The 26887-nt window shown below is 38.5% G+C and overlaps 1 protein-coding gene across 11 annotated transcripts in view; it reads left to right on the top strand.

Annotated features, from left to right (window-relative positions):
* Window positions 1-26887, top strand: part of LOC106081447 (sodium/hydrogen exchanger 3) — a 275612-nt gene that overhangs the window by 238552 nt on the left and 10173 nt on the right. The window contains exon 20 of one of the 11 annotated variants that reach the window (XM_013243392.2): window positions 23663-23937. The exons of 8 other annotated variants lie outside the window; for them this stretch is intronic. In XM_013243392.2, the coding sequence (XP_013098846.2) occupies window positions 23663-23705 (43 nt within the window). In that variant the 3' untranslated portion in view covers window positions 23706-23937. Of the gene's footprint in view, window positions 1-2763; window positions 3068-8051; window positions 8233-23662; window positions 23938-26887 lie in introns of those variants that run through there. 2 more of the 11 variants (XM_013243393.2, XM_013243390.2) reach the window with 2 other exon arrangements.

Here is a 26887-nt window from a genome sequence, read left to right as displayed (position 1 = left end):
AAGATATTCTCCCGTCCTATCCCCTCAGGTCTGCGGATTCTAGCACTCGACCCCGGGTGGAAGTTTAATTCGGAGTCGGAGTATTAAGCCGGAGTCGGAGTCGGGGCAAGCGTGCTCAATTCCGAACCAAAGTCCTACTTCGGCTCAAGAGTCCGTGGGAGTCGGCCGACTCCGGCCTCAAAACTCGACTCCACAGCCTGCTTAGAACGATTTTAATGTCACGGTTCGGGCAACAGCCATATGTTTTCTCTAGGCTCTCGTAGAGTATATGCTTTGATCTGTTGTCTTCAGCCAATGGCCGATATGAGACCGAATTTGGCTTTCAACGAATTGTGGCTAGTCTTTCATCTAACAGGGTAAATTTGTGTATTAAGTCTTCGACCTACCACAAATGCACAGCCAAATTTATGTCTAGCATCATAACAGCTGCAATACAACGACTTATTTTCCTGTGTTTTATGCACACCCTCCCACGCTATAGACTTTTCTGTGAGGCGCTTATATTGGCCTTGTACTCTTTTATCTTCAGAAACTCAATCCATATTCGCAAATGAGGTTCCGTATATAATTGGCAGTGGTTGTTATAATTAGGGAGTCCATTTTTTCTCGTCTGACTAAATATTCCATTTACATTCTATTAGAAGACAGGGTATACTTCTCTCATATCAATGAGTGCAGTCCGATTCAAGTTTAAGCTCAATAGTAAGGAGCCTCCTTTTTTATGCCAGGTCCAAACGCAGTGCCGCACAGCGACACCAGCATAAGTACACAGCAAAAATATCAAAATCGGTTTCTATCACAAAATTAGTTGATGCGATTAATTTTTTAATTGAAACTGCTGTAATCACGAAAATGATAATAACAATAACCGTCTTTGAAAAAGCAATTGAAAAAAAAAAGTCATTAAACACTCTTGGATATTCAATTAAAATAATTGAAATTGTTGCAATTTTCATTAAATTTTTTAATTAATCCGATTAAAAACAAAATTGAAATTTTGGAAATTTTCAAATTATTTTTTAATTGGTCCAATTAAAAATTATTGAAATTTTTTGAAGTTTCACATAATTTCTATATTTGGTACACAGATGTTTACCTCCTGGAACATGAACTTGAGATTTAATTAAATCATTTCATGAATCAATTAATATTTTAATTGATAATGGTAGAAATTTCAATTATGACTGTAATTGAAAAGAAGTTCATATTCAATTAAAAAATTATTGAATCAATTAATTTTATTATTAAAAACGATTTTACTATCAATTACATTTTTAATTGAAAGTTTTTTGCGAATTTTTTTTCGTGTAAGGGTATAACCATCGATGAAAATTTTTCTGATCTTTACGCCGGGATTTAGGCCTAGCATGTCCGACTATGACAGCGTTCGGCGTCATATGTTTATGCTTACATCTGCGCCACAGTGGTCTCTGTCTTATCAAACCATTTTTTCTACAATGATAGTTTACTGGTCTAACGCATGTTTAAACGCATCTACAGGCCTCTGCTCTTCGTCAAGACTCAAATTTAAGGTAATTTTGCCTGTTTTCAAAAAATGTAATAAAATTTTCTTTGTGATCACAAAAAAGTTTGATTATGAACTACTGAATGTTTTTAAACAACACAGAAAGTGTGGTTACCATATTAAGGGCTGTTGTTGATTTTGAATAACATAAACGTGTTGCTCAATTCTGATTACAGGGTTTTTTCTATGCCGCATTGTTGGCTTCAATAGAATTTCAGCACTCCTGGCAATGCCATGGGTTTCTTGAGGTAAGCTTTTCGCGGTATTGCCAATGGAGTGGGCAATGGGTAGCCTTCGAGCCAATTTGAGTCATGATTACAAATTGACTACTTTAATCTCAATATTCTCTCTAGGCGCTCGTCAAATATATTCTTGGTCTGTTGCTTTTTGTCTTCTATTGGGGTATAGCCATTAGACTGCCCCAAGCTATAAAGGAGAACATTTTTTTTTTGCTAATAGAGTAAAAAATTCGAATAAGGACCTCTGCAAGTTGCTATCTTTTTTTGAGGTAACAAAAAAAATGCAGGCCACTATGTGGCCTGCAAAACCTGCTTTGCAGAGCCAAAAATTACTAACCCTTCTTCAAAGGAACCAATACTAATTATTGAAATAAGTGTTGTTCTGTAAATAGTAAATTCTTTATCAATTACATCAGTTTTGGTCTCACAATCGAATATTAAGATGAGGTATGTTCATGCGTATGAGTGATATTAATATATAATTCTAATGAAATTGTTCATACGTCACAAAAAAATGAACGGTTACATTTTAAGAGCTGGTGTTGATTTTGAATAACTTAAACGCGTTACTCGATTGTGTATTTTTCCAGGACTTAATGTCAAGATGCAGATAAATTTTTCATTTAAATTCAATTACAACCCCTTTTAGCGAATATTGCTCAATTATTTTCTAAGTTATATCTTGCGATTATCTATACACTAGAATAATGAAAACAAAAAAAAAAACATGTATGTTTTTTTACATGAGCCATCCCAGTCTAGTAAATCACATATGTAAATGTGTAAATCTCTTAGAATAAATATTTGTTGTGTGTATAGTTAGTAAAGTTATTTAAAAAAATAAAAATAAATCCATGTTTTTGTCATCAAAACGTCCATGTTAAGGGCCTAGTCTAAAAAATAAAATAAAAACGAAATCTTAAAAAAACAAAACACTTACAACTGTGTTCTTCAATTAATTTACATAAATAATAACCATATTCCAACTACCCTTCACAGTGATTACAGTGAGGCAAAATCGTACGATGGCAACTATAAATATGGTGATGAACTTGAAACTGTCATTGGCGGTGATAGTAATAGTTCTAGTTCTTGCAATACAATTGTTACCCCGCCAGAATTGCCACAAACTAGTCTACCTGTAACACTTCAAGCACAAATATCCTCAGTAGAACCACTACCACTTGCACAACCACCACCAACACCACCACAATCTCCACTTCCACCGTCTTGATTACAATAACAACAACAAAAAACTATTTAACTAAACTTATCTATGTATGAGCTATTAACTATTTTAACGAATTTCTGTTCTATCTGTGAACTGTCAACTAAAAACGAAGCTAATTTTAATGTTGAAAAACAAGTAAATTAACCATTTTACTGCTAGTTTTTTCTTGTATTAGACTAATATGTATTTAATCCAAACTATGTTTTTTTTTTCATTGTACCCTAGTTTTTAAGTTTTGTTTTTTTTTTAATTTTCTTTGTTTTTAACACCTGCACAATAATTTTGTTGAGTGTATTTTTATTTTGCAATATCTATGTTTTTCTTTATGTGATTTGCTATATGTTTTGCACATTCTATTAATCTAGTTGCCAAGAGGAAAAGCTGATTTTTGAAAAGATATTTTTTAATTTACTTCATACCATAGGTCTCAAGCTAAACGAATTTATTTTGAAACTTAAGCTAAAGGTATTCAAGCCGTATAGCTTGGTGGGTTACTTATGTTTAAAACCAAATCGTGAATTTTAGTTGATTTTTTTAAATAACTTTCAATAAAAGTGAAGAATGAATGTATGGCCGTGCATACCCCCTACACTGAAAAAAAAGTTTGTCCAAAATTTAAGATTTTTCCTTATTCGTAGGATTTTGGCAATGAAAACGAGCCAAAGAATAACGGACACCAACCGAAGGTCAATTCCAATAGCATTTCAATTTCAAGTGCAATACCAATCACTACCCCAAATTTGATCGAAGTCGTGTAACAAACACTGCTTTTATGCGCAAACACCATTAATCGGCAGATCGGTCTCTATGGCAGCTATATCCAAATGTGAGACGATCTGGATCATGCGTAATAAATGTCTCTTTGATTGGATCAGAAGACCGGTCTGTATGGCAACTGTATACAAATTTGGTCCCATCTGGATCTTACTAATGAAGGATGTCGAGGGGATAACTATAACTCATTGCAACAAATTTCGGCAATGTCGGCTGACGTATGCGTATTTTGTTCGGCCGAAAGTTCATAGGCACTGCTGATTTATTGTTCCACAGCCATTTTTTTTTTGTTTTTGTTGTTGTAGCAGTGTGTTGTAAACTGAGGCGGCAGCCCTTGCCGAATACGTACCGGATTGCCATCGGGGTCAATCCGGTACGTACAACTGGCTGCCTTGGGATTGGATACTGCTATGTAGACCTCATGCTGAGCCGGCGGTTAACATCCTATACCATCCTCAAGTTCGGAATATGATCATAATAAAACATCGTCTTGATATATGCTAAAGCTCTCTTATGGCGCATTGTGATTCCTCCATCTTCTATTTTTCCTTCAGCCTTAAGTTTTGCGCCGAATTCCTTCTACTCTACTCTAAGACGGCCCAATACCATTTATATGCCAGCATGAAAATCTTAAGTTTGACTGAATTCACCCCTCGTGCCTGAATAAAGAAAGATCAAAGAATCAAATTTCTACTACGACATAAGAACTGGCATTTGCAAAGAAAATGAAAGTTATCTTCCAAAACGTCAGTGCTATGAGACCATCGACGGATACCATCATTTGTGTTGCCTATGCAGAGCAAATGTGTCTTTAACTTGTTGTGCTTTGTAGTGATTCCCATTATGACGTTCAGATGCCCTATCCCCATAGATCGAAGGTGGTACACATTTTCTTGTCATCGTTCATCTTATAACCCCTTCGTCTTCACACAGCCCACCGAGTGATTCCAGTGGTTAACTAAAGTTTCTTGTTCGCACCTCCAGTATATAGAAAATTCCCGAAAGATATGGAAATGAGATGAGATTTCCTCCCAGCCTCGCAAACATGTCTGCTTTATTTTTTCCTGGTACGCCTGGTTGCGGTGGTGCTCATGGCACCGGATATAAAACTTGGGGCCACTCGATTAACCGCAAGCATGTCTGCTTTGTTGTTTCCTGGTACATCCTGGTTGCAGTGGTGCTCGTGGCACCGGATATGAAACTTGGGGCCACTAGATTAATCCTGTCAATATCCCTCAAATTCATCACATGCTCTGTCACCGACCACCAGACATGGTAGTCATACGCCAGTATCGGCCCTACCACCGCTGAGTACAAACAATGCATTTATCTAGGTCTCAAACCCCATCTACTACCCACCTGTCCCTGGCAGAAGTAAAGGGCCGCAAACACTTTAATCCCAGATGCCCTATCGTGATTCCATAACCACACCAAGGAATTTGGCTGATCCGGACAACTCCAGTGTAACACCTTGTAGAGTCACATGACAGCCGGTTGTATGTACCGGATAGACATGATGAAGTCTTTCAACGGCAAGGGCTGCCGCCTCAGTGGGATAGTTTCGGGGAAAATATGCGGTGGCTCCCTGGGAAGGGAACTGGAGTCCGCTGTGAATCTTGTTACGAAGAGCCCTTTCGAGGGGTATATCCGGAACAGGTACCGCCTAGTAAGACGAAGCAAACATGGTGGACAACGGAACTAAAGGACAAAGACAATCCAACCATGGCAGGCGGTTGCACGTACCGGATTAATCCCATGAAATCCTTCATCGGCAAAGGCTGCCGCCTTAGTGTACAAAACACAACTACAACAACAATAATCCTGCAGAAAAAGAAGCCTAAAATGGATAGTTTTCCATTAACGCTCAATCTACACTCCTTAGCCCAGTACATCGGATAGCTTCGATACCGTAAACACACATCTGCCCATTGCAAGAATAACACGGCATGAGTATGAGCACCACATAGGTTGGAACTGTCGGTTTTAATTTGTGAACACCACCATCGTCATTAACAGAAGCTCATCTACTGGGCGTGTCCACAGGTTTCGGATAGTGAGTGGAATACTCCATATAAAAAGTAGCTGCAACTGCAGTCGGGAACAATCGGCGGTATCGAGTGGAGAGTCTCAGTGAATGGTCGGCCGGACTTGCTCAAATACTGAGTACCTATGATACTCGATATGACATGCCCTGACTCTTTCTATCTCAATAATCCTGTTCTACCATCCGGTCTACCACCAAAATCGATGAGAGAGAAAAAAACTACATTACACGTTCCCCTTGTGGCATCCCCAACGACGTCTCACCTGTGCTCGCCATGATCCTCTTATCCAAAAATGTGTTCAGTATATACCTCTCCTTCGCTTGACTCGTTGCTTATGCAACTGCAGGGTTCCTCTGTAAGCCACATTCTTGGTTTCACTAGCATTTTAACATCCTTGGTCATACCCAAGGGTTTCTTGGTGGAGGCTTTGAATGGAGTGAGCAGTGAATTTCCATTTCGACGCTATTTCATCGAGAGAAGGAGTGCTTTCATCAAATAGTGGGGTCAGTCGAGTGGAGTATGCAATTGCCATCTGTTGTGTTTGCAGCCTTTCAATGTCCAACTGCCGTGCAGTATCAGATCGTATATTTATAAATGGGTGCGAACCTTTGCTGCAACAAAGCAATGATCGGAATCTATGTTCGCTGCGTTGGGATCGATCGTATATCTAAATGAATACCTTCCATCTGTTGCAATTTGGTTCCTTACTTCTTGACACCAGCACTGTGGTGTACTTGTTTGCTAGGAGGAGACAAGTTAGACCTATTGCTAAGTATACCGAGGCCTTGAATCACTTCCTGATTCAATATAGCTATGCCCGTCTGTCTGTCCATGTATGCTTGTGATCAAGGTACAGGTCGAATATTTTTTCCGATTTTTTGAAAATTTTGCACAACTCACTTTCTTGGTCCAAGAACGAAAACCTTACTGGTTTTTCCCTATCTTTGCATTAAAATCTCAGCTCCTGTCTCTGCTTCCGTCGTTGCATGGGTGCGAAAAATACCTATCTTTCCACTATCCGAAACCCGATAACTTTCAGCTAAACTCCACGTGATAACATCACACAGGTCAAAACTCAAAGTTTCCTCCTGTATGGTGTTTACAGTTATCCCGTGTAAATAAGGCAGCTATTACCAAATATGATCCGGTCTGCACCAAACTCGGAAAATAAGTGCGCCTGGTATGAAGTCCAGATCTAAAAATCGAGAAATCAGTCTATATGGCAGCGATATTCAAGAAAATTAGTGAACTTTTCATACGTTGCCAACTCAATGTTCCAAATTTCAACTTAATCAGATAATAAGAACGCCTTAAAGGAGTTAAAGACCTTAAATCTTCAGATCGGTCAATATGGAGGCTATATGAAGATATAGTCCAATTCATGACATCTTTAAACAAGCCTCTTATGCTGAAATATTTATCTGTGCACTGTTTCAGCTCATTTACAACAGACAGACAGACGGACATGACGGACTGCCATGATTGTTTTAGTATTGTAAGAGGACCAAGTAGTATGTTGATAATTGCATATATAATAGTTCTATGCATACTTTTCACCTAGGGGTGGGTTAAAGATATTTTGATTTATTGCCAATGGAATGACAAAATGAATATAATGCCGTTCTTCTTTAATCGTGGGCATAATAGAAATCCCGTAACATATATTACAGATTATTTTAATGGTCTTAACGAAAGATGTACAACAAATAAATCAGCATTTCTCTTTAGGCAACAAAAAACTGCACAGACTTTGTGTATTATGTGTTTAAGTTGATAAGCATGCATTTGTATGTTAAATAAATATTTTTAATATATATAACCATTTAATGATATTATTGTTCTAGTTTACATATACATACATATATTCCTTACTAAACCAATACAATTTTGTTTTCTAAAAAACAATCTATGATTTAAAATAACACTACCATATACAGGGAAAATTTCTTAATTTAGTGGTGTTCGTTGTCGTATATAATCAAAACTCTATTAAAATTTAAACTGAAAAAAATAAACAGATAATACGTGTTTTATTGTTCCCCTTTTTTCAAAACCCAACCTCAAATTCCCTCTCAACTATACAGTTGAACTTTGAACCCCCCCCCCCCCAATAACACAGAACTAACAAAAGGGATATAGAACAAGGTTAACAAATTAATCCCCCAGAAAATATGAAACAAATGGCCAAACAATTGACAATGGTTTTCTTCCAAAAAATCTTTTTTTTGTTTTTTTAGTGATGAATATAATAATACAGAACCTTAGAACTTCACTCTACCACTACTCTACTACTACTACTACTATCCAAACTATATCTACCATAGTTCTTTAAACTGAACCATGTAGTTAACTCTGTAGTTGTTATGCATAGTATATAGTGAAATGTTCAAGTAAATCTTAACCCTCTTCAAAAAAAAAAAAAAAAATTACACACTACCACCTAACACATTCCAATCACCATGAAGATGAGGAACTTCCAAAAAAAAAAAAAAATAATAAATCAGAAATGGTGCAACAGTATTGCGGATCATCGAAGACCACTCTGTACGAGTTTTCAAATTGCATACATGTCTTGTCTACCTAAATGTCCGAACTTCTATGTGGAAAGCATTTTGCTAACAGCATGCCATCCAAATTTATGTGTAAACCTTTAGAATTAAACATAAGACATGAAGTAACGAATTTATTACTAAAACTTAATAAAAATAAATAAAAAATAATAAAAAAAAGAAATAAAAAATACTACCCTATGTACATATCAACTTTTGTATATAAAAACAAAAATTAATTATACATTATTTTATACAATTGGCACTTAAAAATATTGATATTAATATTCATTTCAAATAAATGCAAATTACACAAAACTTTAGGTACACTCTTTACTTTCTATTTGTTTATTGTAATTTTTTTTTAGCTTGGCGTGAAATTCTTTATTTGTTTATATTAATGCTAGCTGAGCCGGGCCCGTTCCCCCGCTGCGCTTTATTTTACTTTCTTATACCTTTTTTGTGGTGTTTTGGAAAAGGGATGACCCCTAAGACAATTCGCCCCGAGTGAGGATGTCAAATTCGTGCTTTTTCCCAAATACCTTATATTTGAGACCCTTACAGGGGGATGGGCGGTGTATTGGGACTGGGGTGGCCAATAAGTTTTTTCCCAAACTTGGATATCAAATTGGTTTCCCATATTGCCATGGTCCAAACATTTGCTCTGTTTGAAGGGTGAAGAGTGTTTTGGGGTTGGGTCGGCTCCCAAATCATTTGGTTCCAGAAGTGAATATCAAATTCCTGATTTATTTTAAAATATCTTTCATTTGAGCCCCATATTGGCATGGATCAAAAATATATGCTGTTTAGGGAGCGATTTAGGGGGACGGCCTCCTTGACAGGGATGCCAACTTAGTGGCTTTTAGGTCACTAAAACCTCGAAAATGGTACCATCAAGTGGCAGACGAAAAAAACACTAGGTTAGGTTAGGTTGAAAAGAGGGTGCAAAAAAATACTCCCCATGCCACAATGGACATACACCTAAGCCAGTAATCGGCTTGTTGTGTGCTCTAAAAACTATAAAGTAAACTCTAACAAGTAAAAAGGCGTTAAGTTCGGCCGGGCCGAACTTTGGATACCTACCACCTCTGGTATATATGTAAAACACCTTTCATCAAAATTCGGTGAAAATTTCATAACTTATGTCCCATATCAGTTATATCAAAATATGTTCCAATTTGGACCAAATACTAATAAGTCCAGTAGCTATATCTAAAAATAAACCGATCTGAACCATATACGACACGGATGTCGAAAAGCCTAACATAAGTCACTGTGTCTAATTTCAGTGAAATCGGATTATAAATTCGCCTTTTATGGGGCCAAGACTTTAAATGGAGATATGCCTAACACAAAGCCTAACACAAAGCACTTTCCCAAATTTCGGCGAAATCGGACAATAAATGCCTCTTTTATGGGCCTAAAACCTTAAATCGAGAGATCGGTCCATATGGCAGCTATATTCAAATCTGGACCGATCTGCGCAAAATTTAAAAAGGACGTCGAAGAGCCTAACTTAACTCACCGTCTCAAATTTCAGCAACATCGGACAATAAATGCCTCTTTTATGGCCCCAAAACCTAAAACCTAGATATCGGTCTATATGGCGCTATATCCAAATCTGGACCGATCTGTACGATATTGCAGAAGTATGTCTAGGGGCTTAACTTAACTCACTGTCCCGATTTTCGGCGACATCTGACAACAAATGAGCATTTTATGGGCCAAAAATATTAAATCAAGAAATCGGTCTATATGGCAGCTATATCCAAATCTGAACCGATCTGAGCCAAATTGAAAAAAGATGTCGAAGGGCCTAAGGGAACTCACTGTCCCAAACTTCAGCAAAATCGGATAATAAATGTGGCTTTTATGGGCCTTAGACCCTTAATCGGAGGATTGGTCTATATGGCAGCTATATACAAATCTGAAGCGATCTGGTCCAAATTAACGAAGGAAGTCGAAGGGCCTAACACAACTCCTTGTCCCAAATTTTAGCGAATTCGTATAATAAATGTGGCTTTTATGGGCCTTAGACCCTAAATCGGAGGATCGGTCTATATGGCAGCTATATCCAAATCTGAACCGATCTGGTCCAAATTAACGAAGGAAGTCGAAGGGCCTAACACAACTCCTTGTCATATTTTAGCGAATTCGGATAATAAATGTTGCTTTTATGGGCCTTAGACCCTAAATTGGAGGATCGGTCTATATGGCCGCCATATCCAAATCTGGACCGATCTGGTCCAAATTAACGAAGGAAGTCGAAGGGCCTAACACAATTCCTTGTCCCAAATTTTAGCGAATTCGGATAATAAATGTGGTTTTTAGGGGCCTTAGACCCTAAATCGGCGGATCGGTCTTTATGGCGGCTATATCAAGATATAGTCCGATATAGCCCATCTTCGAACTTAACCTGCTTGTAGACAAAAAAAGAATCTGTGCAAAGTTTCAGCTCAATATCTCTATTTTTGAAGACTGTAGCGTGATTTCAACAGACAGACGGACGGACATGTCTAGATCGATTAGATTTTTACGCTGATCAAGAATATATATACTTTATAGGGTCGGAAATGGATATTTCGATGTGTTGCAAACGGAATGACAAAATGAATATACCCCCATTGTGTCTCCACCTAAGTGCCGGTATCTGTTAGACGCGAATTCCGGGCAATGACAAAGGAAATGCTCCAACGTCTCATCATCATCCCCGCATGTCCTACACATGCTATCACTTGCCACACCGATTTTACATAAGTGAGCTCGTAGTCCTATATGTCCCGTTATGATACCAATAGCTATACTGCTACTTACAAAATCATTAATTGTTTGCCATACCACTGCCCTAAGTTGGTTCATGTCCGGTATTGTGTCTCCACCTAAGTGCCGGTATCTGTTAGACGCGAAAGCCGGGCAAATGCTCGAACCTCTCATCATCTTACCCGCATGCCCTACACATGCTATCACTTGCCACACCGATTTTACATAAGTGAGCTCGTAGTCCTATGTGTCCCGTTATGATACCAATAGCTATACTGACCTCCTTCTTACTTCCTTTCAGTAATAGCCTCGTCTTCTCACGATCTGGATCCCCCCATAGGATTTTCGCCATCCTACCGACCGTTTCGCTGTTCCACAATGTTGCATGCGCATTCGTCGCCCATTCCCTTAACTCGGACTGCGTCGACCCGAAAGGCTGCGGTTTAACCAAGTTTATTGACGCCAGTCCTCTGGCCTTCACCACCAAATCATCTGCCCTTTCATTTCCACTTACTCAGTTATGGCCCGGCAACCAAACGATGTGGATTTTGCCATACTCAGAGAAGGCGTTAAGGCGAGCTTTGATCCATTCGTGTAACATGATCTTCAAGATGGCAATACTAGGGTTCGTCAATCCTCGCACTCGACTTCAAAAATAGACACTAAGTAGTCGCTTTTTGTATTTCTATTGTAGTTAATTCTTTTTATCCTTTTTGTAAATTTGAGGTTTTTGCTGTCGCTTTTTGTCACGGGGAGCATTCCATTAAGAAATACGAGATACTTCTCTCATATCAATGTGTCCAGCCCGAGTAAAATGATAGCCCAATCAGAACTCACTTTTAGCTGAGACCCAAAGTTGTGCTGCTTAACGACCTCTGTGTAGAAAAGTCTTTAATGGCTGAATTCAGCGCTAATGAGACTGAATTCAGGAAAAAACACTTCTGAAATTTTTTTTCTGACGTTCTACTCGGGATTTTGGGCAGGCCCCCTTGTACACTTAACCCATAATGATCAGGGATCATTTTTTGCTGAGGCCCAAAGTTGTGCTGCTTAAAGACCTTTTTGTAGAAAAGTCTTTAATGGCCGAATTCAGCGCGAATGTGACGGAATTCAGGAAAAACCACTACTGAAGGTTTTTTAAGACGTTCTATCCGGGATTTTGGGCAGACTAACTTGTACACTTAACCCATAATGATCAGGGATCACTTTTAGCCGAGACCCAGAGTTGTGCTGCTTAACGACCTCTTTGTAGAAAAGTCTTTAATGGCTGCATATGGCGCTATTGAGACTGAATAAAAGAAGCCCCACAACTGAAATTTATTTTCTGACGTTCTACCCGATATTTTGGGCAAACACTTAACCCCAAATTTATATATCAAATGTTTGTTATACCCACCGCCATAGGATGAGGGTATACTAATTAAGTCATTCCGTTTGTAAGACCTCGAAATATTTATCTAAGACTCCTCGACGTTCGGAGTCGATCTAGCCATGTCCGTCCGACCGTCTGTCGAAATAACGATAGCGGTGGCTAGCCAAGCTAGCCACTTGAAATCAGATACTTAATATTGATGTAGGGCGCCCCGGTAGCCGAGTTGGTAGAGTGCTTGGATTACCAGTGCAGAATTCGTGGGTTCGATTCCCGCCAGAAGCCTTGGTCTGTCGCTACTGTGGTATTACAATGGACTTAAAATTGTCTGTCTGTCGGTTCAGATTTGGATACGGCTCCCATATAAACCGATTTCCCGATTTGACTGCTTGATCGCCTGGAAGCCATATTTTTGTCCGATTTAGTTTTTTCATTTAGTGTTTTGCTATGACTTCCAACAAATGTGCTAAGTATGGTCTAAATCGGTCTATAACCTGTAATTGCTCCAATATAAACCGATCTGCAGATTTGACTTTTTGAGCCCCTGCAAACCGCAATTTTTTTCCTATTTGGCTGAAATATTCCATGCGTTGTTATGTTACGACTACCAACAACTGTGCCGAGTACGGTTGAAATCGGTCTGTAACCTGATATAGGTCCTATATGAACCGATCTCCCAATTAGACTTCTTGAACCCTAACAAGCCACAATTTTTGTCAGATTTGGCTAAAATTTTACATATGGTGTCTTCCATCAACTATGCTAATAAAAACGGTCCAAATCGGTGTATAACCTGGTATGGCTCCCATATAAACCGATCTTCCGATTTGACTTCTTGAGCACTTACAAGCCACAATTTGGATTGTCTCCACATTCTAGTTGATCTAGCCATGTCCGTCCGTCCGTCCGCCTGTCGAAATCACGATAGCGGTCGAACGCGTAAAGCTAGCCGCTTGACATTTTTTACAGATTTTTAATATTGATATAGGTCATTGGGAATTGCAGATGGGCCATATCGGTTCAGATTTGGACATAGCTTCCATATAAACCGATCTTCCGATTTGACTTCTTGGGCGCCTGGAAGCCACAATTTTTGTCCCATTTGGCTAAAATTTCGCATGTAGTGTTCTTTATGACTCTATGACCAAACTGGTCTATAACCTGAAATAGCTCCAATATAAACCGATCTGCAGATTTGACTTCTTGAGCCCCTGCAAACCGCAATTTTTTTCCTATTTGGCTGAAATATTCCATGCGTTGTTCTGTTACGACTACCAACAACTGTGGCGAGTACGGTTGAAATCGGTGTGTAACCTGATATAGGTCCCATATGAACCGATCCCCCAATAAGACTTCTTAAGCCCTAACAAGCCGCAATTTTTGTCCGATTTTGCTGAAATTTTACATATAGTGTTCTGTTAAGACTTCCATCAACTATGCTAAGAACGGTCCAAATCGGTGTATAACCTGGTATAGCTCCCATATAAACCGATCTTCCGATTTGATTTCTTGAGCCCCTGGACGCCACAATGTTTGTCCGATTTGGCTGAAATTTTGCACGTAGTGTTCGTTTATGACTTCTAATAACTGTACCAAGTTCGGTTCAAATCGGGCTATATCCTGATATAGCTCCCATATAAACCGAGTTGCCAAGCCCTTACGAACCGCAAATTTTGCAAGTAGCGTTCTGTTATGACTTTCAACAACTGTACTCCGTCAAGTCCAATTCGGTCTATAACCTGATAAAGCTCCCATATAAACCGATCTGCCGATTTGACTTCTTGAGTCCTTACAAGCTGCAATTTTTGTCCGATTTGGCTAAAAATCGGTAGTACAAACAGGACTACTTTCGCCTGAATATGTAGAGATCAAAGAACTGCAAGCGATGGTGTTTTTCCGAATTGCGATATACTCATAAAATTGCGTTGTTAGTACGTATCGCTACGGCAATGAAGCGGTGTTATGCTCAACACATTGATATGAGCGGCGATTGCTTGAACACCGCTATTAACAACGCTTTATCCGTTGCAGTGTTATGAATGAATGTTAGACGAGAATGGAAACACCGCAAAACAAATCAACACAACACGTTGAATTAATCATAGTTGCGGTGTTGCTTTCTATTAAACCTTTTTAAGTTAATGATACAATTACGGTGTTTGCGTTGTTTTTGACAAAAATTCATCACACCAACGCATAAACAAGAGACATTAGTATTTGGGGTGGTTATTTGAACTCGGGTGTCGCTTGTTTACTTTAAACCGATACGTACGCATACACATTAGCATTTTTTCCAACATTTTTTCGTTTGCGTTGTTTTTGGTAAACACTCATCATTCCACCGCATATACAAAAGACACATGACATTAATAGTTGCGGTGGTAATTTAAACTCGGGCGTCGCTGGTTTGCTTCATAGCGATAGATAAACTGACGCTGGACGCCTGGATTCGAATCCTGGCGAGAACATCATGAAAATTTTCAGCTGTGGTTATCCCCTTCTAATGCTGGCGACATTTGGGAGGTACTGCGGGGAACCACAAATGCGCGACACAGCAGCAGATCTCTGGTAGGAGTACAAGGCAAGTTTTTAAATAAAAACAAGACCCTAAATTGAGAGATTGGTCTATGTGACAGCTATATCGAAATATGGTCCAGTCTGAAGCATATTCGTCACAGGTACAGAGAGGTGTAAGACAACTCACTTTTCAAATTTTCAGTAAAATCAGGTAATTAATGCGCCTTTTTTTAAGTTCATCTATGTGAGAGCAATATTCAAATATGATTCAATCTGCACTATATTCGGTTCGGATGTCGAGGAGTCTAATACACCTCAATGTTTAAAATTTCACTGAAATCGGTAACAAATCTACCTTTAATGGGCTTAAGCCACTTGAAGGAGAAATAGGTATATATCGCAGCTTTATTCAAATATGGGTACGTGTGTGAAAAACTGTAAGTTATGTTAGACCTCGCATATTTGGATATAGTTTCGACGTAAACCGACATCTCGATTTAAGGTCTTGAGCCCATAAACTTCTAATTTACTACTCGATTTCGATGAGATTTTTACATTGAGTTATATTAGACCCCTACATATCCTTTGTGATTGTGTTAAACCCCTAAAAAGCCTTGCGGAGCATGGGCCACATCGTATCTATAAGGATACAACTGCCGCATAGATCGAAATAATGATTTTTTTTATACCCTCCACCATAGGATGGGGGTATACTAACTTCGTCATTCCATTGGTAACATATAGAGATGTTGGCCTAAGACCCCATAAAGAATATATATTCGTGCCAAGTATGGCCTGAATCAGTATAAAGCCTAATATATCAGACATATGAACCGATCTTCCAATTGCACAGGATCGCTGTGCGCCCTCTAGGAGCTCAAGAAGTGCCAAATATGGTTTGAATCGGTTCATAACCTGATATACTTCCCAATTATACTTCTTGAGAAATTCTTATCCGATTTGACTATAGTCTCCAAATAAGAATGGTTCGGGCAAAATATGAAATTTCTCGGTAATGCATAGCTTGGTCAAGTGGCCAATCAATAACAAACGGGTGTGAGTTCTTGGCTAATCTTGCCTTTCATGGTAAATATCCCAACGGCGGAACATACGCCACGAAAGAACCGATAAAACATTACTCGTATAAAGCTACCCACATTCCGATGATGTTCAAATCAAGCAATAGAATTGTATACTGTGGCCGCTAAACCCGGTCATGCAGCTCCAAGAATGGCCTTGGAGCTCCTCCCCATATATGAGAGTTATATTCCATCCTCGGCCTTATGTAGGTAGTATGGATATTAAGAAGATTAGAAGAAGTGAAATACCACCAGACCACCTTTACGCAGAGTATAGCATGTCGGCCTATGACGCTAAACGCCTAGGTTCGAATCCTCGCGAAAACTTCGGAAAAATTTGTCACCAGTAGTTATCCCCTCCTAATGTTGGCGACATTTGTCAGGTACTATGCTATGTTTAAACTTCTCCCCAAAGAGGTGTCGCTCTTCGGCACGCCGTTCGCACTCATTGATATGTGAGAAGTTTGCGCATGTTTCTTAATGAATTATTCAAGGGCAAATTTGCATTTTTTACTAAGTACCCAAAGTAAGTATATCACACTGAACCTTCATGCCCAGAACATCAAGAGCTGTCTGAACTATATTGTCGATAGATATTGACGATTGAAGTGGGTCAAATCTCTTGCTAGACAAGAAATAGTGCAGCGTCTTCTGTGCGTTAAAGTGTACTCTGTTCATCCTTCCCCACTCGGAAATTGCCAACAAATCCTTGGGGAACGTATCATCTTTAATTGAATGACACACACTACTGTCATAGAGTAGTCTGTCCAAAGAACAAGAAAATAAGAACAAGTAAAGGCGTGTTAAGTTCGGCCGGGCCGAATCTTATATACCCTCCACCATGGACTTTTTTCAAATTTAGCGTGCTTTCGACAGACGGACGAACATGGCTAAATCCATTTAGAATATCAAGACCATCAAGAATACGTATACCTTGATGGGTCCCTGATCAATATTTCAATGTGTTACAAACGGAATGGGGAAATAGGTTCACCGCCATCCTCTGGTGGAGGGTGGAGAGGGTAGGGCCTTGTGGGTGGGAACCCATCTATAGTGCGTTCTCTGAGAAACCTTGATATAAATCGAACGAAGTTATTACCCATACTAAAAGCGACTATGTTTGGTATTAGTTCACCTGGCCTGACCCCTTCAAATGCTTTGGAAAAATCCAGAGTCCAGCTCTAACCGAACTGGTGGATAGAGCGAATCCAGCGTTCCGACAAAAATGTCATAAAATCTTCTTTATTTCTGCGGTTCTCATACTATTGGACACTAAATATCACACAAGATGGTTTCCATAACCTTGGAATGCGATAAGCATATCCCAATTGGCCAGTTAATCCTAGGATTGTTCACCTCACCCTTTTTGGGATCGGCTGACCCTTTCTTGGGATCGAGCTGGGAAAATTCCCACACGGTAAGCAAGGATGAAAAAGTTGCGTAGAAAAAAATTAGTAGAAAATGTACCGTTTGAGAAAGAATAGGGATATGTCTTTGAAATTATAAATGGTTCGAGTTGAGGCGGCCCTCGGTGATCCGGCCGCCTCTTGGCAGGCCCCTAAATTAGTCGGCATTTCGAAAATTTGCAATAAAATAAATAAAAGTCCGCTTCAGATCTAAAATATCTTTTCCGGTCTCAGAGATTTTCGAATTCTCGTTTTTATAAACTCCACCATAGGGAGGGGGTATACTAATTTCGTCATTCTATTATTTCATATTTCGTCTACAGTATATATATATACTTGATCGTCCCTTACAGACTCACTCTTACAATTTTAAGTCCATTGGAGCGACAGACCAAGGCCTCTGGTGGAAATCGAACCCACGGCACCAGTAATATGGCAGATTTTTTTATTTTTTTTTTAATCTATCCCACTGTGCGTCGTTTTGTCACGTCTGGAGTCATTGTTTTATAGGTTGTTCTTTTTCTTCTTTTTTTTTCCTTTTCAAACGTAAAAAAAAGTTAAAACGCATTCAGTTCGGCCGTGCCGAATACCATATCCGTATTAATATCCAAATATAGGCCGATCATAATTATATTTGGTTCAGGCGCCGAGAAACTTTATACAGGTAACAGTTGCAAATTTGAGCAGATCAGCCTATACGGCAGCTACATCTAAGTATTGTCTGATCTGGATCATATTTGAGTTGGATTTTGAGAGTCTTAAAGCAGTTCTCTGTTTAAAATTTCAGAGAAGTTGTATAATAAATGCGCCTTTTAAGATCTTCAGATCCTAAAGCTGAAGATCAGCCTATGTGGCAGCTGTATATAAATGTAGGCCAATCTGAACCATATATGCGACAGATGACGGGAGTCTTGACGTAACTTACTGTTCTCAATATCAGCGAAATTGGGTAATAAATGCGCCTGTTATAGGCCCAAAAACCAAAATCGACAGATCGGTCTATATGGCAACTATATGCAAATATGTTCCAATCTGAACCATATTTGTTTCAGTTGTCGACGTGCTTAATAAAACACATTATTCTAAATTTCAGTGAAATGGACCGATTTGGCCCATTAACAATCCAAATTGACCTACACTAATAAAAGTATTTGCGTAAAATTTCAAGCGCCTAGCTTTAAATTTCGACAGACAGACGGACATGGCTAGATCGATTAAAATGTCATGACGATCAAGAATATATATACTTTATGGGGTTTTAGACGCATATTTCGAGGTATTACAAACGGAATGGCAAAATTAGAATACCCCCATTCTATGGTGTAGGATAAAAAATTGATCGGGCTGCCAAATCTTTGTTTGTGGTCCGATTTCCAAATTTCTTTTTCCTGGATATTGCTCAAAAATGCCTACAAGCAAGTCGGCTACAGATAAACGTTATCTCTACTGGTTTCGGGAATATTAGACTTTTGGTTTTTTTGGAATTTTTGGAAATTGGGCCACAAATAATTATTTGGCCGCCGGAACAGTTTTTCGAAATGCCGAAGTGACCCGTTTTAGGGCCCTGGCAAGAGGCGTCCGGACCACCTATGGCTTTGATGACGTCCAGACCACCTAGGACCTTGAAGGCGTCCGGACCACCTAGAGCCTTGATTTCGATAGCACCTCCGCTCTAACCGGTTCAAATTTCAATATGTAATCCCTATCCGTTCTCAAATGTCATACTTCTTATACCCACCACCATAGGATGGGGGTATACTAATCTAGTCATTCCGTTTGTAACAGCTCGAAATATTCGTCTAAGATTTCTTAAAGTATATATATTCTTGATCGTCTCGACGTTCTGATTCGATCTAGCCAAGTCCGTCCGTCCGTCTGAATTTCCGTCCGTCAAAATTTCAAAGCTGGCCGCTTCAAAGTTTGCACAGATGTTTAACATTGACGTAGGTCGTTGGGGATTGCAAATGGGTCATATCGGTTCAGAATTTGATGTAGCTCCCATATAAACTAATCTCCCGATTTGACTTCTTGAGCCCCTGGAGGCCGCAATTTTTGTCCGATTTGGTTTAAATTTTTCACGTGAGTTTCTGTTATGATTTCCAACAACTGTGCATAGTACAGTCTAAATCGGTCAAGATCCTGAATAGCTCTCGTATAAAACGATCTCCCGATTAGACTTCTTGACCCCCTGGAGGCCGCAAATTTAGTCCGATTTGGCTGAAATTTTGCATATAGTGTTCTGTTGTGACTTCCAACAATTTTTCCAAGTACAGTTGAAATCGGTCTATAAGATGATATAGCTCCTATATAAACCGATCCGGCAATGTATGTCCAATTTGGTTAAAATTTTGCACATAGTGTTTTGTTATGACTTTCAATAACTGTGTTCAGTACGGTCCAAGTCGGTTTATAACCTGATATAGCTCCCATATAAACCGATCTCCCAATTTGACTTCTTGAGCCCCTGGAGGCCCCAATTATTGTCCGATTTGGCTGAAAATTTTCGCGTAGTATTCTCTTACGACTTCTAACAGTTGTGCTAAGTACGGTCCGCATCGGTCTATAACCTGATATAGCTCCCATATAAACCGATCTACCGGTTGAGCCCTTATAAGTCCTAATTTGTCCGATTTGGCTGAAATTGAGCATGCGGTGTTCTGTTATGATTTCTAACAAACGTGCCAAATACGGTCCAAACCAGTTTATAACCTGATATAGCTCCTATGGAAACCGGTCTCTCGATCATTTTGTTTGGTTCGTTGAAGCTTGAATTTTTGCTGGTTTGACAGAAGTTTGGTATGTATAAGCAGGTTAAGTTCGAAGATGGGCTATATCTTGATATAGCCCCCACATATAGACCGATCAGCCGATTTAAGGTCTGAGGTCCATAAAGGCCACATTTATTATCCGATTTTGGCAAAATTTAGCACAGTGAGTTGTGTTAGGACCTTCGATATCCTTCTTTAATTTGGCCCAGATCGGTCCAGATTTGGATATAGCTGCCATATAGACCGATCTCACCATTTAAGGTTATGGGCACATAAAAAGTGCATTTTTAGTCCGATGTCGCCGAAGTTTGGGACAGTGAGTTGTGTTGGGCCCCTCCATATATTTCTATAATTTGGCTAAGATGGGTACAGATTTGGATATAGCTGCCATATAGACCGATCTCTCGATTTATGGTTTTCTACCCATAAAAGACGCTTTTATTGTCCGATGTCGCCGAAATTTGGGACAGTGAGTTATGTTAGGCCCTTCGACATTCTTCTTGAATTTGGCTCAGATCGGTCCAGATTTGGATATAGATTTTGTACCCATAAAAGGCGCATTTATTGTCCGATGTCGCCGAAATTAGGGATAGTGGGTTGTGTTAGGGCCTTCCATATTCCTCTTCAATTTGGTCCAGTTCGATCCAGGTTTGGATGTAGCTGCCACATAGACCGATCTCTCGATTTAAAGTTTTGGCTCCTAAAAGACGCATTTATAATTCGATTTCGCTGAAATTTCACACAGTGACTTATGTAAGGTTTTTTTGACATCCGTGTCATATATGTAAAGATCGGTTTATTTGGATATAGCTGCCAAAAGGACCAATATTTTGGTCTACGAAATTGAACAGTGACTTGTATTTATTAGACCACTCAATGTCCGTGCTGAATTTGGTCCATATCATACCATATTTCGATACAGCTGCTATGGGGTCATAAATTATGCATTTTTCAACGGATTATGACGAAAGGTGGTTTGCACATATATCCGAGGTTATGGGTATCCAAAGTTCGTACGGGCCGAACTTAACGGCTTTTTACTTGTTTTTTTCTATTCCACTGTTTTCCGGTTCATATGGCAGCTGTATATAGCCGGCTATATATTATACTAGCAGGACAGGGCCCGCTTCACTGCGCCTTCTTTAACTCTCAAATATCTATTTAGGGTGGTTACACTTCGTCCTGAATGTGGATATCGTGCTACTGTAGCCCATGTCCACCTATAACGCTTAACGCCTGCGTTCGAATCCTGGCAGAACTTCGGACAAAATTTAAAGCGGTGGTTATCCCCTCTTGATGCTGGCGACATTTGCGAGGTACAATACCATGTATGGTCATGTAAAAAATTCTCCCCAAAGAAAGGTCGTACTGCGGCACACCGCACGGACTCGGCTATAAAAAAGGTCCCTTATCGTTGATAAACTCATTTTGAATCGGAAAGCACTCATTAAAAGTTTGCCCCCGCTCGGTTGGTGGGCAAATTTTTACTCTACTCCCAAATGTCTTTTGTTTGAGCCCCATATTACTGCATTGGTAAATATGACGGGTTTAGGGGGTATTTCGGGGGTGGTCACTTGGCCATCAAAGTAAATATAAGATTCGTGCTCTACTTTCAGAACCATTTCGTATGACTCCCATAATGTCATGATCGGTAAATAAGTTGTGTTTGAAGGTGGGGGTGGACCCCAGGGTCTTTGTCCCGAAAATGAATACAAATTTCCCGAAAATCAATAAATATCCACCCAAATAGCTTTTATATAATAGGGAGATATTTTGGGGTGGGGCGGCTCCCAAACCGTTGATTTGACCCCCCAAAATTGGATATCAAATACTCGCAAATGCCTTTCATTTGAGTCCCATATTGCCATAATGGGTCAATTAATCTATTCGACGTATTTTTAGGAGGAAATGAGCCACCTTGACTGAAACGCAAATTTTAATGTCATATTTTTAATCTACTCCCAAATATCTTTCATTTGAATCCTATACAGCCATGGTTGGTTGATATGCCCATTTGGGGGTGAGGTGACCTCTCATTACTTGGACCTAATTTTTAATGGCTTATTTGTAATCTACTGCCGGATACTTTTCATTTGAGTCCCATATTGATAGGAACGTCGAATATTTCCGTTTAGAGGAGTTTTTGGGTTGAAGCGACCCGCTGGTTTCTTGGACCAAAAATTTAATATGATTTTCATTTTCTAGTCTCCAATGCCTTTCATTTGATACCCATACTTTTGGTTTTGGGTGGCGTTTTTGGTGTAAGGGGAGGGTCAGCCATCATCATCTGATATCTAAAAATTATATAGCCTATATTTCCTTTTTTTGATTCTATGAAACAAACAAACAAACCGAGTCCCATATTGTCATGATGGGTCATATGCCCAATTGGGGGGGTGGGGTGACCCCCTACACTTCGATCTGATTTTGTATGCCAGATTCGTAATCTACTCCCGAATACCTCTCATTTGAGCTCCATATTGATATCGAAGACCAATTTGTCTGTTTTTGAACTTTTCGGGGTTAGGGCGACTTCCTGGGTACTTGGACACAATTTTTGAATACCATATTCGTATTATACTCTTCAATACCTTTCATTTGATATCCATATTGTTTTTGTCGGTCTACTTGTGAACTTGGGTGATATTTTTCGGGTAACGGGGAGGGTCCGCCCCCTTCCGATATCAAGAAATTGTAAAGCATATTTCTTCTTCCTGACCATATTCGCAATCTACTCCCGAATACCTTTCATTTGAGTCCCATATTGTCATGATCGTCAAATAAATATAGTCCGATGTAGCGCATTCAAGAACTTAACCTGCGTAAAGAGGAAATACGAGTCTATGCAAAATTTCAACTGAATGTCTCAATTTTTAAGGACTGTGATGTGTTTACGACTGACAGACACTTGAACGGTCATAGGGACGGACCGACGAAAATTTATTTACTTTGTAGGGCTGGAAATGTATGTTTCAATGTGTTGCAAACGGAATAGCTAAATGAATAGACCCCCATATCCTATGGTGGTGGGTATAAAAATGTATAATGAAATTCCACAACATTTCTTTGTCTTGTAATTCTGTAAAGCCCAGATAAACAAAAAGTAAAGAATTTACCCAAACTAAAACTACATACTTACTTATTATTTACATATTATCCTAATGGACTAAAACAATAAAACACGTCTAATATCATAATTGCTATTGTAATTAATAACATACAATATTAACAGTTGTATAGAAATTAACCATAAATGATTAGTTCTAGAACTAATGAATGAATTTAACTAAATCTAACAAAATTGTATTGTTTTTCCTTTTCCTTTTCTTTTAATTTAACTTCTCCGATGTGTTGTTGAATATCTAATGCATGTTGAATTTACTTGACGTTGTATGGCTAGAATTAAAGCTGTGAAAATGGTGGACCAAAAGTCATCTAGTTGATTGCATAGAACCCCCACTTAGACCATTTGTAGAACATTATAATATTCTGTTTCCTTTTTTTCTTTAAACACCAATACATTGTTATATATATATATATATGTTAGTTCAATATAACTATTGCTTCAAAATATTAATTAACTCTATCTATATGTATATTATGATTATATTTTATTCTTTCGATTGCATGTAAAATTATATGTTGCTTTTTATTTTCAATAACACTGCTATCCAAGTTGAATCTACAAAAATGAAACTCTGAAAAATGCTATAGAACTTTGATATAACGATAGTGGAAGATGTGCCAACTGAATTCAATTCAATGTTGGAAAAGCTGTACATAAGCAAATTCTTTGAAATCCATCGTTTTGTAACTTTACAAATGATGGAAAATTCTCTAAACCATCTATCATTTAATCTACAAGAAGAAGATTAAAAGAACTCTTCTTCTCTTCAAACTTATCTTTATACTCCAATATGTGATTACATCTTACAATCGTTATATGAAGGTCTTATATGCATTGTGGTTTTATTTCTTTAATTGTTTTTGCTTCATTTCTTCTGCTCAAGCTTTAATTCACCAATCATTCTCTATTAACACACTGCTTTAGAATTAATTTCAATTAATTGGTTACTTTAAATAACAAATCGTATCTTTAATAATGCTCAGTACTAGCCAAAGTTGTCATTTCAGTTGAAAAATTGACCATTATTTAGCATTATTAAAACAATACTGACATCTAATAATGTTTTATGATTTAAGATGTTTTTAGCCTGATTAAAGTTGGTAAAATTAGGGAATATGCTTCCGAAATGTAAAAAAAGGTATAAATAAAGAACAAATAGCAAAAACAGTTTAGGATCGATCCGGCCGATCTTTGTATACCAATCACCTTTGTAGTTAACTTCAGTTTTAACGAGAACTCAAATTACAATCATGTTGCAATCAATATCTATATGGAGTGCTAGAATAGATCTTTGAAACATATATCGTTAATGGTAAAATTAAGCCCTGCCTATGCTTACATAAAAGTGGAAGTGTAATATTTTTAAAAACTAACGGTTAATGTTTTGTTCTGAATAAGGTTAGGTTAGGTTTAAGTGGCAGTCTGCCATCAGTCCCACTTAGACGTTTTCGTCCATTGTGATACCACAGGAACAGAAGAACGAAGATGTCTTCTAGTTCCTACCGTTGAACCATCCAGATCGCTTTAAAAAGCCCAACATCATGCGAATGTTCACATTGCCATTAGTTAAAGTAGAGTACTGAATGAAAGTGGGCTTTAAAGACTCCATGACTCCATTCCAATGATTCAAATATTAATAAAATCTATTCGCCTATGACTTTCGTTTATCTATCATATTGCGCTAACATTAAAGGTTCAGCATCTGTATGTCTTTACAAATAATCGTACTTTTCTTTCCAATACCTTTTGTAACGCGTGATCATGTTCCAACATTGAACGTATTGGAACATGATCACGTGGATCGGCTCTGGAATTTTGAACGTAAGGAGAGTATTCGTAAGTGTTGGCTGAGATTCATGCCAGAAGCATGTTCCACTCATAAATAATTACCATTGGCGCCCTAAATTTTCATTATTGGATTATCTCGTCGTATGGAGTGTGTTAGAGGAGAAGCTGACCGCTGGATACTTGACCTTAAGATTTTATGTTTGATTTGTATTCTGCGAATTACCATCTGATCATCAACTGAATATTATGAGACCGCCATAATAATGGTTGCCCTAACTGACGATGTGGCAACCATCTGTTCATCAGTACCGCTTCATATGCCCATCAGCTGATCTGTTGAAGACCATCAGCTGATTATCAACCAACCACCAGCATATTATAAAGAGATCATTATGTGTGTTCGTGCACTCAAAAATTTGTGCAAATTTGCACAAATTTTTACTCAAAGGCTTTCGCTTACTTTATTTTCTAGCAGAAGAGAGCGGGAGAGTGCATTAGAGCTTGCAAGTTTCAACTGGAAGTTTTTTTTCCCAGCAGAAATTTACAGCATTGAACAGCTGTTTAATTGAATTAAATAGCAAACGAGCATAAAGGCTGTTCTTACTATCCTGCAAGTTTTTACTGGAAAAGGACGGGAACAGACCTATTTAATTAACCGTTGCTAGTGTTGCCTAATCGAAAAATCTTATACATTCTTATACACACCGTGCCCTTGAAGTGATATATTAATTTTGTCATTACGTTTAGAACATCAAACAATATTCAACTCCGCTTATATGTATCCTTGATCGCCTCGTCTATATATATATTTTTATCCGATTTGGGTAAAATTTTGCATTATTTCTGCTACGACCTGCTATTCCTGTATAATCCGACCTCCCGATTTTACTTCCTAAGCGTCTTGAGGGCGCAATCATTATTTGATTTGGCCAAAATGTTAGATAATTATTTCTCCTATAATTTCCAACACCAACAGCAATGCCAATTATGGGCTGAATACGTGTCTATTGCTCCTATATAAGCAATTCCTAACCAAATTTAAAAAAACAAAAATCCATTAGTTTTGATACCCACCACCATAGATATATATATTATCCTATGTTATTATAAACCTATATCTATATTGATGTTCAAGTTTGGGTAATTTTCGGTTGAGCTACCGAAAAGTTTATATAAGTCACGGTTTAAAATTTCCAGGAAATCAGGTTATAAATGAGGATTTTATGGCTTAAGATCGCAGATCTGCAGATAGGTCCATATCCAAATACTTGCCGCTCCGCTGCGCCTTCTTTAACTCTCTAATATTTTTTTATGGTGGGGACACTTCGCCCTGAATGTGCATATCCAATTCGTGCCACTGTATAGCATATGCCTATAACGCTGAACGCCTGCGTTCAAATTCTGGCGATGACATTGGACAAAATTTAAAGCGGTGGTGATCCATTCTTAATGCTGGTAACATTTGCCATGCATGGTCATGTAAAAAATTCTCCCCAAAGAGGTGTCGCAGTGCGGCACGCCATTTGGACTCAGCTATAAAAAAGTCCCCTATCATTGAGTTTGAACTTGACACGGAAAGCTTTCGAAGATATGTGAGGTTCCAGGGTAAATTTTTACTCCACTCTTAAATACCTTTCTCTTGGGTTTTAGAGAGATACTTGGCCTCTTCAATTGGATATCAAATTCCTTTTTTCTCTCAAGCACCTTTCG

This window comes from Stomoxys calcitrans, chromosome 3, assembly GCF_963082655.1.
Source record: "Stomoxys calcitrans chromosome 3, idStoCalc2.1, whole genome shotgun sequence".
NCBI classification, from domain to species: domain Eukaryota; kingdom Metazoa; phylum Arthropoda; class Insecta; order Diptera; family Muscidae; genus Stomoxys; species Stomoxys calcitrans.
Note: the sequence above shows the minus strand (reverse complement) of the source record. Positions and strands in the feature narration are given on the sequence as shown.